This window comes from Podarcis bocagei (genome assembly GCF_964188305.1).
Source record: "Podarcis bocagei genome assembly, chromosome: 3".
In the NCBI taxonomy this organism is placed as follows: Eukaryota; Metazoa; Chordata; class Lepidosauria; order Squamata; family Lacertidae; genus Podarcis; species Podarcis bocagei.
In genome coordinates, this window is record NC_138127.1 from 11251369 (window position 1) to 11266363 (window position 14995).

Below are 14995 nucleotides of genomic sequence, written 5' to 3' on the forward strand. Positions count from 1 at the left end.
TCATCTGACGCCTTTCGCCATGTCCCCGCTCCCAGAGAGGTTCAGAGGGTGGCAATAAGAGAATGGCCTTTTCTGTGGTGGCTCCTGGATGGTGGGATGCTCTCCCCAGAGAGGCTCACCTGGCGCCATCGCTACCTGTCTTTAGGCGCCAGGCAAAAACATTCCTCTTAAATAATACATGGCCTGAAAAGATGTGGGGGAGAAAACTCTTTATTATGGTGACTCACTTATTATTGGGGACACGGGTGGCACTGTGGGTTAAACCACAGAGCCTAGGACTTGCCGATCAGAAGGTCGGCGGTTCAAGCTCCCGTTGCTCGGTCTCTGCTCCTGCCATCCTAGCAGTTCAAAAGCACGTCAAAGTGCAAGTAGATAAATAGGTACCGCTCTGGCGGGAAGGTAAACGGCGTTTCCGTGTGCTGCTCTGGTTTGGCAGAAGTGGCTTAGTCATGCTGGCCTCATGACCAGCTGTACGCTGGCTCCCTCGGCCAATAAAGCGAGATGAGCGCCGGAACCCCAGAGTTGGTCACGACTGGACCTAATGGTCAGGTGTCCCTTTACCTTTACTTATTATTGGGCTGCCTGTCAGTATGCTTTTACTATGTTTTTATCTTTGATGTTTTGCAATGTGGTTTCCAAGGTTGTACACTGCCCTGAGATCTTTTGATAAATGGCAGAAAAAGAAGTGGTATGGAATATAAAAGTGCTCCCCCTCATGTTTCATCGTTTCTTTATGAAGTTGCAGCACTTGGGAGGCAGAGGGAGATGGCGATGGGAAAAGGGGTGTGTGTGAAAACCACTTCTACTTCATTGGTCATGTCTGAACATATCTCCCTAGTTACATTTCCATTAATATCTGTGCATGAAGAAAATGGTCACAGAAGGAAAACCTTGCATATCTCTGTGGTCCCAGTAGGTGTGGGGTCATCTCTGTGTGCAGATGGGCTATCGCTGCCTTTTTCAACCTTGGGTCCCCAGGTGTTGCTGGGCTACAACTCCCATCATCCCTGCTAGCTAGGGATGATGGGAGTTGTAGTCTGGCAACACCTGAGGACCCAAGGTTGAGAAAGGCTGGGCCTATTGCATTGTTTTGACAAATAAACTCGAAGACACCTTTTCTGAGGCGGACTCTGAGTTCTTTGCAGCTGCAGATTTCCTTTCACACAGCTGCCCCAAGGACTGTTTAGAGCCCTCAGGCTGAATCAGGCCTCACACAAGCCCCCCCCCCCCCATCTGTTTTCAGTGTGTCAGGGTGTGTCCCTTGAACATAAGGGCAGGTGAAAGTGCTCCGGAATAGGTTCTTCAGAATGCACCCAGTAAATCCACAAACATGTTAACTCCTCATTCCCGTTAAGATTTCGAAAGGGCTTCCAAATCAAAGGAGTTGTTTCCAGATGGGCTTGCCTGATGTTGCACTTGGTGCCTATTGCCCCACCAAGGCTGGCATGTGGCCCAGAAGAGCCCCTCGGGCTGGAAAAAGGCGCCCCATCGCTGACTTAGCTCTTTAACGCAAAGCTTGAAGCTAACGTCGTGGTTAACATGAGTTGCCAGCCACTTTGAAGGCTCATTGTGGTGAAACAGCGAGACACATTTGTGTGTGTGTCCTTTGGTTGTGAGTTACAGAACATCGTCTGAAACACTTTGGAGTAACCCTGACTGAACTCAGTAGGGCTTACTTATGAGTAGAGAAGCATACTGTAGTGTTTGACAGGAATACTCCATGGAAGGCCACTTATACTTTTGAACTACAACCGCAGCAGAGAACTGTAAACAAAACATACAGATGGGAGCACCACAATGGAGGCCCTGGTGCAATGGAGCAGCAGGGATGCGGGTGGCGCTGTGGTCTAAACCACTGAGCCTCTTGGGCTTGCCGATCAGAAGGTCGGCAGTTCGAATCCCCCCGACGGGGTGAGCTCCCATTGCTCAGTCCCTGCTCCTGCCAACCTAGCAGTTCGAAAGCACGCCAGTGCAAGTAGATAAATAGGTACCGCTGTGGCGGGAAGGTAAACGGCGTTTCTGTGCACTCTGGTTTCCGTCATGGTGTTCCATTGCGCCAGAAGCAATTTAGTCGTGCTGGCCACATGCCACAGAAAGCTGTCTGTGGACAAACGCCAGCACCCTTGGCCTGAAAGCGAGATGAGCACCACAACCCCATAGCCCCCTTTGACTAGGCTTGACCGGTCGGGATCATTTACCTTTTTTTTTTTACCTGCAGGCGGGGAGGGAAGTGCATGCTCACACATAAGACCCAGCAAAGACACAAAGCACCAATGTTCGGGATCAAATAAGGCCACAACTTTTATTGATTACAGATGTAAGCTGGTTTTGGTGCAGGCATTGGGTGTGTATCCTGAAATCAAGCAGCCACCACCTGATGGATAGTAGCGGCAGACCACTGCCAGGGGTCACCAGCACATTATCTCACAGGAATACAGAGTATTTTCCTTGACTTAAGAGGGAGCTGCATCCATCTATCAACTTCAAAGTTACTCCCTGAGAGTATGATGTATTGGCGAGCGAGTGTGATTGATATTGAACAGTTATCATGAAGTTAATTATGGCAAGGAATAGTCTTGGTTAGGATCTGATGCTGGAATTGTATTTTTAAACAGAGAAAAACTTCCACAAAACAGTGGCATGTTTTATTCTCTCACTGAAACTTACAGAATATAATTTGAAGCAGCTTGTTATCAGAACCAAAAGTATTTGTATCAAAAGCCAAATTACCGTAAGTGCACAATCACACACACACACACACACACACACACAGTTCAATACTATTTCTAGGTCAACATGAACTTTTTCTCCTGAGTGTTGTGTAATACCTTCAGGCAGCCAGTGTTACTGTTTATTTAAATGTACTGATAATACTCCAAACGGATGTAATAGGAATGTCCAATTTGTGACATATTTATACTTTTAGTTTTAAACACATAATTTGCTGGCAACGGTCAAAGGGAAGCTAACTTCTGCCAAAGTCAGAACGATGCATATTGTGTGCTAGGAAATCTTAGAAATTAAAATAGAAAAAGATAGAAAGACATAATTTACATCTGGAGCAGATTTTTTTTTGTTTATCCTTTGCCTGAAACAGGATGTTCTGTGTCAATAAAGATTACGGGGTTATGGCAAAATGTTCTAGAGCAGGATTTTGATAACGACCAATGATTCTAATATCCAATTAGCTTGCGGGGGGGGGGGGAGTTTTGGCTTTTGGAGAAGTAGAAAACCTTCAACTGATTGCTTCTTCTGAAAGCCAACTATTTTCCAGGCACTATTCAAGATGTATATAGAGCAATTGGAAGATAAAGTCTAAGTTGGCTGAAGCTAAATCCAGAGGTGGAGGAGGTAGCCAAACCATGGCCAACAGAATTCTACCAGTTATTATTTTGGCAGACCTCCTTCTGGAGACTTCCAAGAATGAAAGATGATTCCCTACTTTCTGGATAATCCAGACAGCACAACTTTGTTCCTTCCCAGCAGTACAATCAGAGGCAAGTCCTGGCAATGTTTGATTCTTCTGTACAGGAAATGGTGTGAAAATATGCTAGAACATTATCTAAAGAAAAACCCATGTTTTGATGTAACTATTTGAGCGGTAGCTCAGTAGGAAGAACAAAGATTACCGGTAGGAGGAAAAGTGAAACACAAATGCACAACAAATATGAGCCTGAATGAACAATAATATATTTTGCAATGTGAGCAGCTGGGAAAAATATTTAGGTATTTCACACTATGGTCAATTTCAGAACTTTGCAATCAAAAGCAGGTTCACAACGTGAAAAAGGCTTGCATCACCAATAAAACATCTTTCATGCCTTGCCTCACAAAAATCTGGAATCAAATCAATGTGGCGGTTCATTTTAGGTGAATTCTGGATAAAAATGTTACCTCAAGATGACTTGAAACCAGTGAAGTTGTGCTTATTTCTGGCAACTAAAGAACTATTCAGATTCTGGCTACAATTTCTTATGTGCTTCCTTGAACACATTCCTGCTTTATCTTGTTTTTTGTCCAATACTGCCACTTGCTGGTTTTCTCTCCGCACTGCTACCATCTACAATTGGTTGCCACATGAGTAAGAATGCAGTTTATGGAAGTTTTAATTTCACATGGTTATCATCACACAGCATAACATTCCAGAAGAAAACACATGGGGCGAATTTGCTTCAGGTTGGTCCTGGCAGCAAGCTGCATATATTTAAAGAATGCATAAAGCCCCAGGATTAATGTAACCCACATTTTAAAATTTTCATTTCCCGATTTTCTTACAAATTAACACATCAACCATCTATGGATTAATTTTTTTTTTTGCTTTCTCTGAATAGTTATTTATAGAAAATTCTGGGTTCTACCCCCACCCCTTGACAGAGAATATTTTAAAAGAGAAGGGACTTCTTTTTTAAAAAAATATCATCAATGAATGAATGGATATTTTAAACTCCAGTCTTCAAACACAAGAAGCAGAGAGAGAGAGAGAGAGTGCACACAATTTGTTGGTCCTCATCTGCGGCCAGGCTGGTTCAAGACATATGAAGTGGTATACTCCTCAGGTCCAGTCTACGTTAAGAGATTGCCTTATCCTTTATACACTCAGCAGATCACTGTGGTCTGTGGGAAAGTTTCTCTTGCAAAGTCCAAGGATCTCAGAACTTAGGGTAGGGCTTTTAGTTTGGCTGCCCCTGTTCTGTGGCATGGCGTTCCTGTCAAGATACACCAGGCACTCACTCCCTGCACTTCCCAGAAACAATGGAAGACCATTTTTGTGCTCATAGGATTTCTCAGCTGGACAAACAGGTCTTTGCCATGGGTGTCTTAATTTGTATTGTTTAATGTTTGCTATAAACGCATTGGTTGGTTTGGTTTTTTTTTGCTTTGTGTTTAACTGTTCTTTGCTGTTTTCATCATACATTATGTGTCAAAGGTGATTACTGAATTATTCATTACTGAGGGATCTCTTTACACTTTAAAACAAAAATCTACTGAGAACCGTGGTATTCTTATAGAAGTGTATTTTGCATTTTCATCATTTGCTATCATAGGTGGTCAAGTCCCAGCTTTTGAAGCCTCAGCTGGAAAGCATGCAGAAAAAAAGATAGATGATAGATAGATAGATAGATAGATAGATAGATAGATAGATAGATGATAGATATGTAACTGTATGTATGTGTGCATACATGTGCAGGGGGTAGTAAAATCAAAATATGGGAGGGGAAAACATGGGACATTGAGTGGAATAAACATTAGTGATGAGAACCTGAGCCCAGCATGGAAAGTTAAGTGTAAGTAGATAAGGTCCAGGTATTAAAAAGATAATACCTTGCACCTAACAGATATAGTTGTCAACAATTCTGAGTGAAGAGGAGCTATTAAAAATGTAGGTTCTAATAACTTGGGCTCTACTACTCCAAGTTGGTAAGTGTTTCTAAGAATGAGTCTGTTGAGAAATGAAGAATCTGGCCAGATAATTCAAAACTATATATACCGTATTTTTCCGTGTATAAGACAATGCTTTTTGCTAAGGGAAAAAAAGCCAAAATTGGGTGTTATCTTATACACAGATAGTGAATGCAGAGTGGGAACGTGTGATTAATGGCAGCAGCAAGCAGGAGATGGGCAGCGGCGACTGGGCAGGTGATTGGTGGCTGCAGCAAGGTCTGCTGGCAATTGCCTGTGGCAATTGGGCAGGTGGTTGGCGGCTATGGTGAGCGGGCAGACAATTGGTGGCTGTGGCAAGTGACTGGCAGTGGTGGGCAGGAGGGTGAGCAATTGGACCTCTCTCACCCCCACCCCCAAAAGCCTAATAATAATAATAATAATAATAATAATAATAATAATAATAAATTTATACTCCGCCCACTTGGCTGGGTTTCCTCCACCACTCTGGGCGGCTTCCAACAAAATATTAAAATACAATAGTCTGTTAAACATTAAAAGCTTCCCTAAACAGGGCTGCCTTCAGATGTCTTCTAAAAGTCTGGTAGTTGTTGTTCTCTTTGACATCTGGTGGGAGGGCGTTCTACAGGGCGGATGCCACTACCTGGTTCCCTGTAACTTGGTTTATTGCAGCGAGGGAACCGCCAGAAGGCCTTCGGCACTGGACCTCAGCGTCCGGGCAGACCATGGGGGTGGAGACGCTCCTTCAGGTATCCTGAAGGCCATTTAGGGCTTTAAAGATCAGCACCAACACTTTGAATTGCGCTCGGAAACGTACTGGGAGCCAATGTAGGTCTTTTAAGACTGGTGTCAACCTAATTTCTTAATTTTGGTATTTTAAAAAATAGGGCTCGTCTTATACATGGGGGCGTCTTATACACAGAAAGTTATGGGTGTGTGTGTTTATAGGATGTGAATTCAGTTATTAAAAAGGAGAAAGAAAGGTGCCCCTGCAAAGTTTGGCTGAATATATGAGACTGCCAGTACCGTGGGTGAAATCAAGAAAGGTAAAAATGGATCAGAGAACAGCTGTGCTACAAATGTGGCAACACGTTTGCTTGTTTATTTATTCATTTATTTATTTAGAGTAAGATGTGTTCACATCCAGCATGACAAAATTTGTACAAATTTCACAATTTAAAAATGAAGTTATCACAGCAACTTGTGATTTCACACATTTATAGCAAAATTAAAATGTCAACAAACCCATGCCGTGTAGTACAAAAATAAATCAAACCTCAGTTCCACAGAGAGCACAATAAGTAGTTTATACAAAATTCTGTCTTAATAAATGAGCACTTAAATCAAACGCAAGAAAAATGAACAATAAGTTAGAATAAATAAAACTCTGATGACTCACAATAATTTCAGATGAAAGGTCAGCATTCTAATATGTGACACTTTTTTTGTGTGTGATCCCTATATAATAGTCACAGATATCTTTTGATTTGATATTATGTACCAACATTAGATGAGCAGCGCGGATTTGTGCTTAAAATCCCTTTTTCCCATTGTACATAGGTGATAACGATAAGAATCCAAAACTGATACTATCTATTACTCTACGGAAAGCATTACTATATTGGCAAAGAAGCGGCAGACACAATGCAGTGGAAAAAAATGCATATGCCCTTATGAACAATGAGAGCCCTAAAAGGAGGCTAGGGCAAAAAGTACAATATATATGGCAGAAGGTGAACGACAAGCACCTTGCTTCAGCTCTCAAAAAGGCAATTCTAAGCATGGCAGCTACAACTAATAGCACAACAGAAAAAGGAGGGCACTATACAGAAGAAGACACTGCAGAGCCCCCAAAGTAATTACATAATCTTCTCCCAGCTAGTTATTAAAGTCCTCGTGGAAAAACTGTAAGCTTTTTGTACAGTGAATAGTATAAAGTGCCGCTGGGATATACATATATTTATACATATATATATATACCGAGGTTGAGTATTGTATCAGAATATTTGTTGTGAGATCCCTGTAGCAAATATTATTGGACGAGCCCACGTCGGCTTCCACTCTAATTTGTTCAAATTTAGTGTCACAAAGCGAATGACACACGAGATTGCACACCTCCGTATGGATATATAGGGCAAGGTAAGTGCAAATAGTCAACTGGCACATTGTGGGGACAATGACCCTGTAAGTCCTGTTCTGCTAAAAATATTTTATTTTATTTATTATTATTATTTTATTATTTTTTACAAAACCCATCTTTTTTATTTATTTTTTTCATAACAAAATTTTTTCAAAGTACTTTTGTACTTTCTGCATAACATCAAGACATGGAAGGAAAAGATATGCTATCAAATCGAAATCAATTCAACATCCGACATACACGACACGCCATCTGAATTACTAATTTAAATGGGAGGGGGGGAAACAAAAAAAATGCCGCAAGAAAAAGTGGTCTTATGCATACATATAGTGCAGTTATTTTGAAGAAATAACAATCAAATCTGAAAAGTACAATACGTCTTTTTTTTTTAGCTTGAAATGATGCAATTTAAAGCAAAAAGTGCCAAAGTATATTTAGTTACATTAAATTTTCTGATTGCATTCATTCATTTATTTTTATTTATTTTTTGCAATAGGTAACAGTAGAACAAATAGATAGCATATGGAAATGCCACAGGAATAATGATTGTACGCCAAAAAATAAAAATAATAACCGTAACCCCAGAACCAAAACAGTAAAAAAAAGGGAACAAGGTAAAAAAAACCAGGTTAACTGAACTGCATTCTATTTCCTACGCAGGGTAGCAATGAATCCAGGCCAGTAACTACTGTAAAGATAAAACTTAGGGGGTTCATTCCCAAATTAAAAACTTTTTTTTAATGGCAATATTTCTTTGAAACTATTGCCTTTGTATTAGGAAGGAAAGACTGAACTTCTGAAAGATGAACTACAATGCTGTAACAGATAACTCAGAGGGAAACTCTAGGAGTCCTGGAGAAACAGAGGATGTTGGCTCCAAAGTGTATTTGAAAAGAAAAGTTGATATCTTCATGTTGTCCACCTCTGATAGAGCTCCTGTCATTATGGAGGTTCCCATATTCATACCATGTAATGCTTAGAAGTTAATTAAAAAGTGCTGTTTAAGCTGCTTTGAATCTTCTCTCTCAAGTTTCCATGGCTTGATGTTGTCTTACAATAAATTACTCCTTTTACATCTCACATCTAATTCATGCCCTTTGCTTGGAATTAAAAACAAAAACAAAACAAAACAAAACAAAACCTTCTTTTTATTGCCCCCCGCCACATACCATCCTCTGAAAACAAAAGTCACACAATATTTCAAGCATTGTTCAAAAATAAAGCATTTTTGGCAACCAAATCTTGCTATGAAACAATATGCACACAAAATGTAATTTCTTAAATCCCATAAAATCCTCCAGCAATGAGACAAAATGAGAGTGTCTAAAAAGTGGCCGCAGACTGCAACATTGTCATTCAAAGCGGATTTTCTTTTTTCTTTTTCATTTTTTTTGTCCATTTCAGTTCAAAATACTAAAACATTTAATCACTAAAGCATTAAAAAGAATTTACACTCTATTTTGATCAGCTTACCTCTTCAGAAATATATTTACCCCAAAAATGTGCATACGTTAGCAGCTATAAACATTACATGGCATATCACACTATGTCAGCTTATATGAAAACGTACAAAATGTGAATGTATTCAAAAAACTATTCTGCAATTACTATCTTTAAAGCAAGACATAAAATTATCATGAAGTCTTGTAAGCATAACACTGTTTTAAACAGAAAGAAATATATAACACTTTCTGGTAAATTACAGCAGCAAAAAACAAGAGGCATCATTTTTTTTTAAAGGTAAGATTTTTTTCACCACTACAGCAGCTGCTCACACCTGAATTCCTCTCACAGCCTGTTTTATATTTTCCAGTAGGGCTTTATTTTCTGGACTCTGATAACGATCTTGATTTGTATACATGTCCGTCAAAGTGGTCACGTAAGCATCAAAATTTTGTTCATTGATTGGTTCCTACGAGATATTAAATAGTAGTTCATATACAACTTTTATTTGCTTAATGGTATATTCATTTATGCATAACAAACTATCACAGCACATTGACACCATTTTCTTAGCACATTAAAAAGGTCTAGTTTAGCGCTTACTTAATTTTTACAGGAGACATCGGAATTGGCCCACCGTGTCTTTTTTTTTTTTTTTTTTTAGCAGTTAAATTTATCTCTATGGTTTCAGGGTTGATACCGCAAATCTCCATCGGGCTGAGGAGCCATAAATATAAAAACAAAAAGACATCTACTGTATGAGGTGAAGGAGACCGCCAAATTCCTTAACTTGTGCCTCAGTCACTTACCATATGCGGTAGCTGGATATTAGCTAGACTATGAATTAAAGATTGGCTTAAATTAGCCAATTCGTGAAGGAGCGACTCATTTTGTTGCTCAATTACTTTGTTTTCTTCTTCTATCGTCTTCAGGTTGCTCTCCATGGTGGTAATCTGAAAGGGACAGAATAGTGTACAATGTAACAGGAAGCAGAACATCTTTAAAACGACGGAGGGGGGGAATGTTATGTCAATTATAACACTAAGTTGATGCAGAGTGTCCCTCTATGAGCCAGTGCAGATCTACGGTACTTGGAGGGTGCAGTGCATCTTTTGCTGTTCTATAGCTCATCCAACCTTCCAGAACAGATTTCAGGGAGCAAAAAATGCTCAGGAGGAAGGAAGAATTAGTGGCCTCTTCCTCTGGTCTGTGTTCTGTGTTCAGCGTTCCACTTATGGGTGATTCCACATCAAATCAATGCAAAAAACAAGGGTTTTGTCACCAACCATCTCATATTTTGATGAAACTTGGTGTACACCCTTCCCTTATGGTTGAAAGAAACCCCCTTAATTCCCCCCCCCCCTCTGCCTCAAACGGTTTTAATTTTATAGCACTTCGAAGTTTCCTGTAAAATTTCTAAGAGATCTGATCATTGGTTATGTGGGGGAATGTACACAAGGGTATCTTGTGCCAAGGGTCTTGAGAGGGACAGACAACACAGATTTAACAAAACTTTGAAGTGCTATAAAAATTAAAACTATTTGAGATGGGGGGGGGAATTAAGGGGGTTTCTTTCAACCATAAGGGAAGGGTGTACACCAAATTTCATCAACATCTGAGACGGAGGGTGACATGACCTCGTTGAAATGACGTGGAATGACCCTTATGGAAACACTGAACCCAAGCCATTATGTTCTGCCAAATCTCCTGGGCTTGACGTCTCACAATAAAGTACTCCTTTTACACCTCACATCTAATTCATACTCTTCACTTGGAATTAAGAAAAGCCAAGTTTTTTAAAAAAAAATCGTGCCTACCACATACCATCCTCTGAAATATATATATATAAATAATGCAAATTGTTCCCCGGCCTTACAATGGATTAGTCCATGTCCATTTTTATCTGTAGAAAACTACACTTTTTGAACCATCTACGTAAACTAAGAACAGATGGAAATAGATATTAAGCAGCAGTCAATGACCAAAACTAGATATGACTTTAAGCTTATTTTTAAACACGTGCTCGCAGCCTCCTTTTGTTTTCAAAAAAAGGAGAGCCATCCCTCCACCCTGGATCAGGGCCGCAGCAAAGGGTTCCTTTTCGCCTCCCCCATTGTCCAACAATTGTCTCCCTTAAACTGCTTAAAAATCAGAACAAATAAGCACTTTGGGGCAGGAGACCATTTTTGCAAGGAAAATGGAGATGGGAAAATGGTTAAGTGGCCTCTTTCCCTGCAGTGCAATTCAGATCCAAGTTCGGAGCACCACAGTTACTTTTTAGGAGAAAAGGAACATGGCTAGTTGCGATTCAAAACAGTACTTAACATCATGGATAGTTTGCTCCTTTGCACAATGTAGCATCTTGCGTGCCTGAGCAAAAAGCTTGGACCATTGATTTCTGGTGATCTGCCTTTACTCTCCCCCCCTCCATCTATCATCCATATATAAGAGAGTAAAAGCTGTACATATTCATTTAGAACAAAATCCTTCTTTTTAACCTGATGGTTTTGATTATGATTTCAGGGAGAAATGTTTGCAGCTGCCATGCTAGGGAAGCAGTACCAAATCACGGTTTTCTAACCTCTCATACGGTTTTTAAAACACGGCAAACACATTAAGGAAAAATTGGGAGAAATAAAATAAAATAGCCCCACAGGGTGCGACTAGCCTATTTATTTATCTTAATCCAGTCATGTAAAAAACCACTGGATTTAGGACTTTATAAAACTGTTACCTGAGTTCGGAGTTTTATCATATCAGCTTCCATCTGGGAGTTGGATTCATTTAGTTCCTTTATTTCTTCATCTAACTGTTTAATTTCTTCATCATTTTCTATACCTATGCAATAATAATAAAAAGATATATTAAAATATAGTTGTTAGAAATCTGAGTTAAGCAACTGAGCCATTTCACAGTTTGAAGTTTAGGTCAATAAAACAAAAAGGTCAAAATGGTTACATCTCATGGGATATTCCATTTTAAGCAGAGCCTTCCACAAGCTAAGGTAAGAACATTCTAAGGGGAACCAAGACCGTAGGAATCCACCCGCTGGCAAAGTAACCACACGTGGAAGATTCTATAAGGCTTAATGGTCCCCAGCTCTCTCCCCTGTTGCCCAGGCCCTGTGATGGGTCACTGAAGGGAGTGGCAGGTCTCTGCATACTCTTCACATTTTCATCCTACCCAACCTGTCAAAAAAGGCATGTAGAATATACTGTATTTTTCCGTGTATAAGACGCCCCCATGTATAAGACGACCCCTATTTTTTGAGCCCCAAATTAAGAAATAAATATTTTAAACACCAAACAGAACAATACTGATATTTTATTAAATATTCAAAACACCGGTATATTTAGTACTGTATATTTAAACAACAAACAGTGAGGCAAGCTGTGTAATGGCGGCTGCTCATATTAGCTCAGTGTAACTCCACTGTAGCTGCAGCACCAGCTCTCCCGCCTGTGTGCTGCACTTCTGTCTCAGTATTTACGGTATGTATCTGAAGAATTGTGCATGCACACGAAAGCTCATACTAAGAACTAACTTAGTTGGTCTTTAAGGTGCTACTGGAAGGAATTTTTTTATTTTGGTATGTACCCTATTTACTCCATGTGTGCTGGCAGATGTGAACACTGATTGAGGAGTTGCGACTGCCAGGCCTGCCTGAGTGAGTGCGCTTGGGGAATGGAGGGTCTGGGTAGCCAGGGGGTGGCTGAGGGAACTGGGTGGAAGGGACAATGTCCGGAGTGGGGGCTGTTGGGGGAGGGGAAGTACCAGACCAGTGTTTGTTGTGAGGCCAATAGTGAGGGGAGGCTGGGGGGAAAGAATATGGATGGCAGCATATATTTATCTATATATTTAATTGCAACGTTCCGTGTATAAGACAACCCCCAATTTTAAACTTACAAAATTTGGGGGGAAAGATCATCTTATACATGGAAAAATATGGTAAGTAGCTTGCAAGGCACAGAGAGGAAGAACTGGATGGTGGTATGGAAAGCATGTACAGACCCTCCCAACATCCCACTGTGCCATCTGCATGCGTAAGTGGAGGAAAGGGAGAAAATAGGGCAAGTATCCAGCCCAGCTGTGAACCTTGACATTCCCATGGGGTGGAAAAGTCCTTCCACATTCTAAATTTAAACATACTCTTCATTAGCACCATACAGCTAAGTTTTATTTTTTTCTTGAGATATTTGTTCTTGTCTTTCTTTCATATGAATGATATGTAAGGTTACTGAATTGTTGCTCGACATCTCGGTTCTTTTTGCTCATCCATAGCTTTCTGGCATAGTTTTGGATAAAAAAGGCAGGGTAAAAATGATGAAAATAAAATTGATAAAAGTATCCAAGTTTCATCATAACGCCAGATGAAGTGATTATATTATATGAGCTTTTCTGGACATACATAGTATAATGGAGCAGATTAAATACCCATGCCAAATGTAATGGAATTTTAGACTTAATGGTTCCCTTTTGACAGCATAGGTGTTCTCTGAAGCACGTTCAGAAGCTGATTTTTTGCAGCAGCAGCAAAATCACTTCAGTGCCGTACACTGTAGCCTGATGGCACTTTCTAGAAGGACTCCAAGATTGTGTTCAGAAAGACTCCTTTGTAATACCATAGTGAGTAAATTATTCTCACAGTGAGAGAGTGAAGTAAACAGTGATAGCTGCGTCTCATTTAAACCACAACAATTAGCTATTTACCATTGCTAGCCCTCTGCTTTATTGTAAGCATTTGTTCTCCCGACAGCTTTGCTCTCTTCATTGCCGACGTAGCTCTGGGGCATCCTGATAGACTGTAGACAATAAGTGAGGAAAGAATTATTAATTGTAATAAGTCACGGGTGTTCAGTACGTCAGCTAAATCGACTACGGAAACAGAGTTACAGGGAAGTCTCCCTCGACCGCCACTGGTAAGGTGTTGGATTCTGAAAGAGAAGAGGAACTGTTCTCAGACAAGAAGAGGAAAAATATAAGACTTAAAAATGGAAAGGGAAAAAAAACTAGTTACTTTTGTACACCATGGTATGTCCCTCTTCTCTTTGTCTAATTGGCTGATGTTGCAATAACTTCATTCACTGCCTAAAAACACTGAAAGGTAGAAGAATGCTAGTTTTTCACTAAACAAACAAGGAGAATGGTGCCCATACTTTTGCCTCATATACAAAGGGTAGAGACTTATTTTTATAAAGAAAGCTGTGACTCTGGGGATAATAGTTCAGCTGCGGGGAAGATGCCCATGTTCATCTGTCTTAGAACCTAGTTTTTCTTACCAAATGACAAGAACACGCATTTCATATAAACCCAGTTTTAATAAATCACAGTAGTTATAGTTAGAACACGGACACCTTTTTGCAACAAATTTTCCCCACGGCAATGAAACCTATATTTATCATTCTTATTTAAACTACCTCAAAGGAATAAATATGAATTTATAGCTTGTATCTTATCCCAAATAAGTGATACACACCCTATTTTAAGCTTGAGGGATTTGAGCTGATTTCATTTCATTTGCAGGTTCAAATACAAATGCAGAAACATTTCCTACCATTGTGTAACAATAGGGCAGCTCCTGAAAAGTTTGTCACAAGTTCTAGATGAGTTCTAATCAAAAATCATATAACCATTCTGTATTTACAAAATAGTATGAGGGAAATTTTGCTGGTTAGGAATTTGACTGCAGGGGGTTGGGCTACTTCCGTCTTTACAATTCTGTGATTCTATGAAATATACTGTATTAGTAAGGGCATGCCAAGAGAACATGGCACAAACTAAGGACCAATTTAGAGTTTTAATTGTTTTTTTACAGTGTTATTTTTCTAGAAAAAGAGGTGTCAGAACCCATCATGTATAGTATATAATATTTATGTATATTGTGGGGCAGATTGGAGTGAAGGCACCTGAAACCAGTCATAGAGTTTGCATTGGCCCTCCAAGTATTTATCCAGGAAATGGTTTGGCAGGGCTGGCCGAAGAAATTTTGCTTCCCAAAGCAAATCACCACTG

The 14995-nt window shown here is 40.0% G+C and overlaps 1 protein-coding gene across 18 annotated transcripts in view; it reads right to left on the minus strand.

The window, feature by feature from the left end:
- Positions 1–6518: 6518 nt before the first annotated feature.
- The window catches only part of MYT1L (myelin transcription factor 1 like), a 313980-nt gene continuing 305503 nt past the window's right edge, over positions 6519–14995 (minus strand). For 14 of the 18 annotated variants that reach the window (XM_081188985.1, XM_081188987.1, XM_081188990.1 and 11 more), the window contains 4 exons: positions 13694–13785; positions 11718–11821; positions 9793–9936; positions 6520–9452 (listed from right to left, as the gene is read on the minus strand). In XM_081188985.1, coding sequence (XP_081045111.1) covers positions 9312–9452; positions 9793–9936; positions 11718–11821; positions 13694–13785 — 481 coding nt within the window. In that variant the 3' untranslated portion in view covers positions 6520–9311. The other 4 variants (XM_081188979.1, XM_081188974.1, XM_081188981.1 and 1 more) reach the window with 2 other exon arrangements.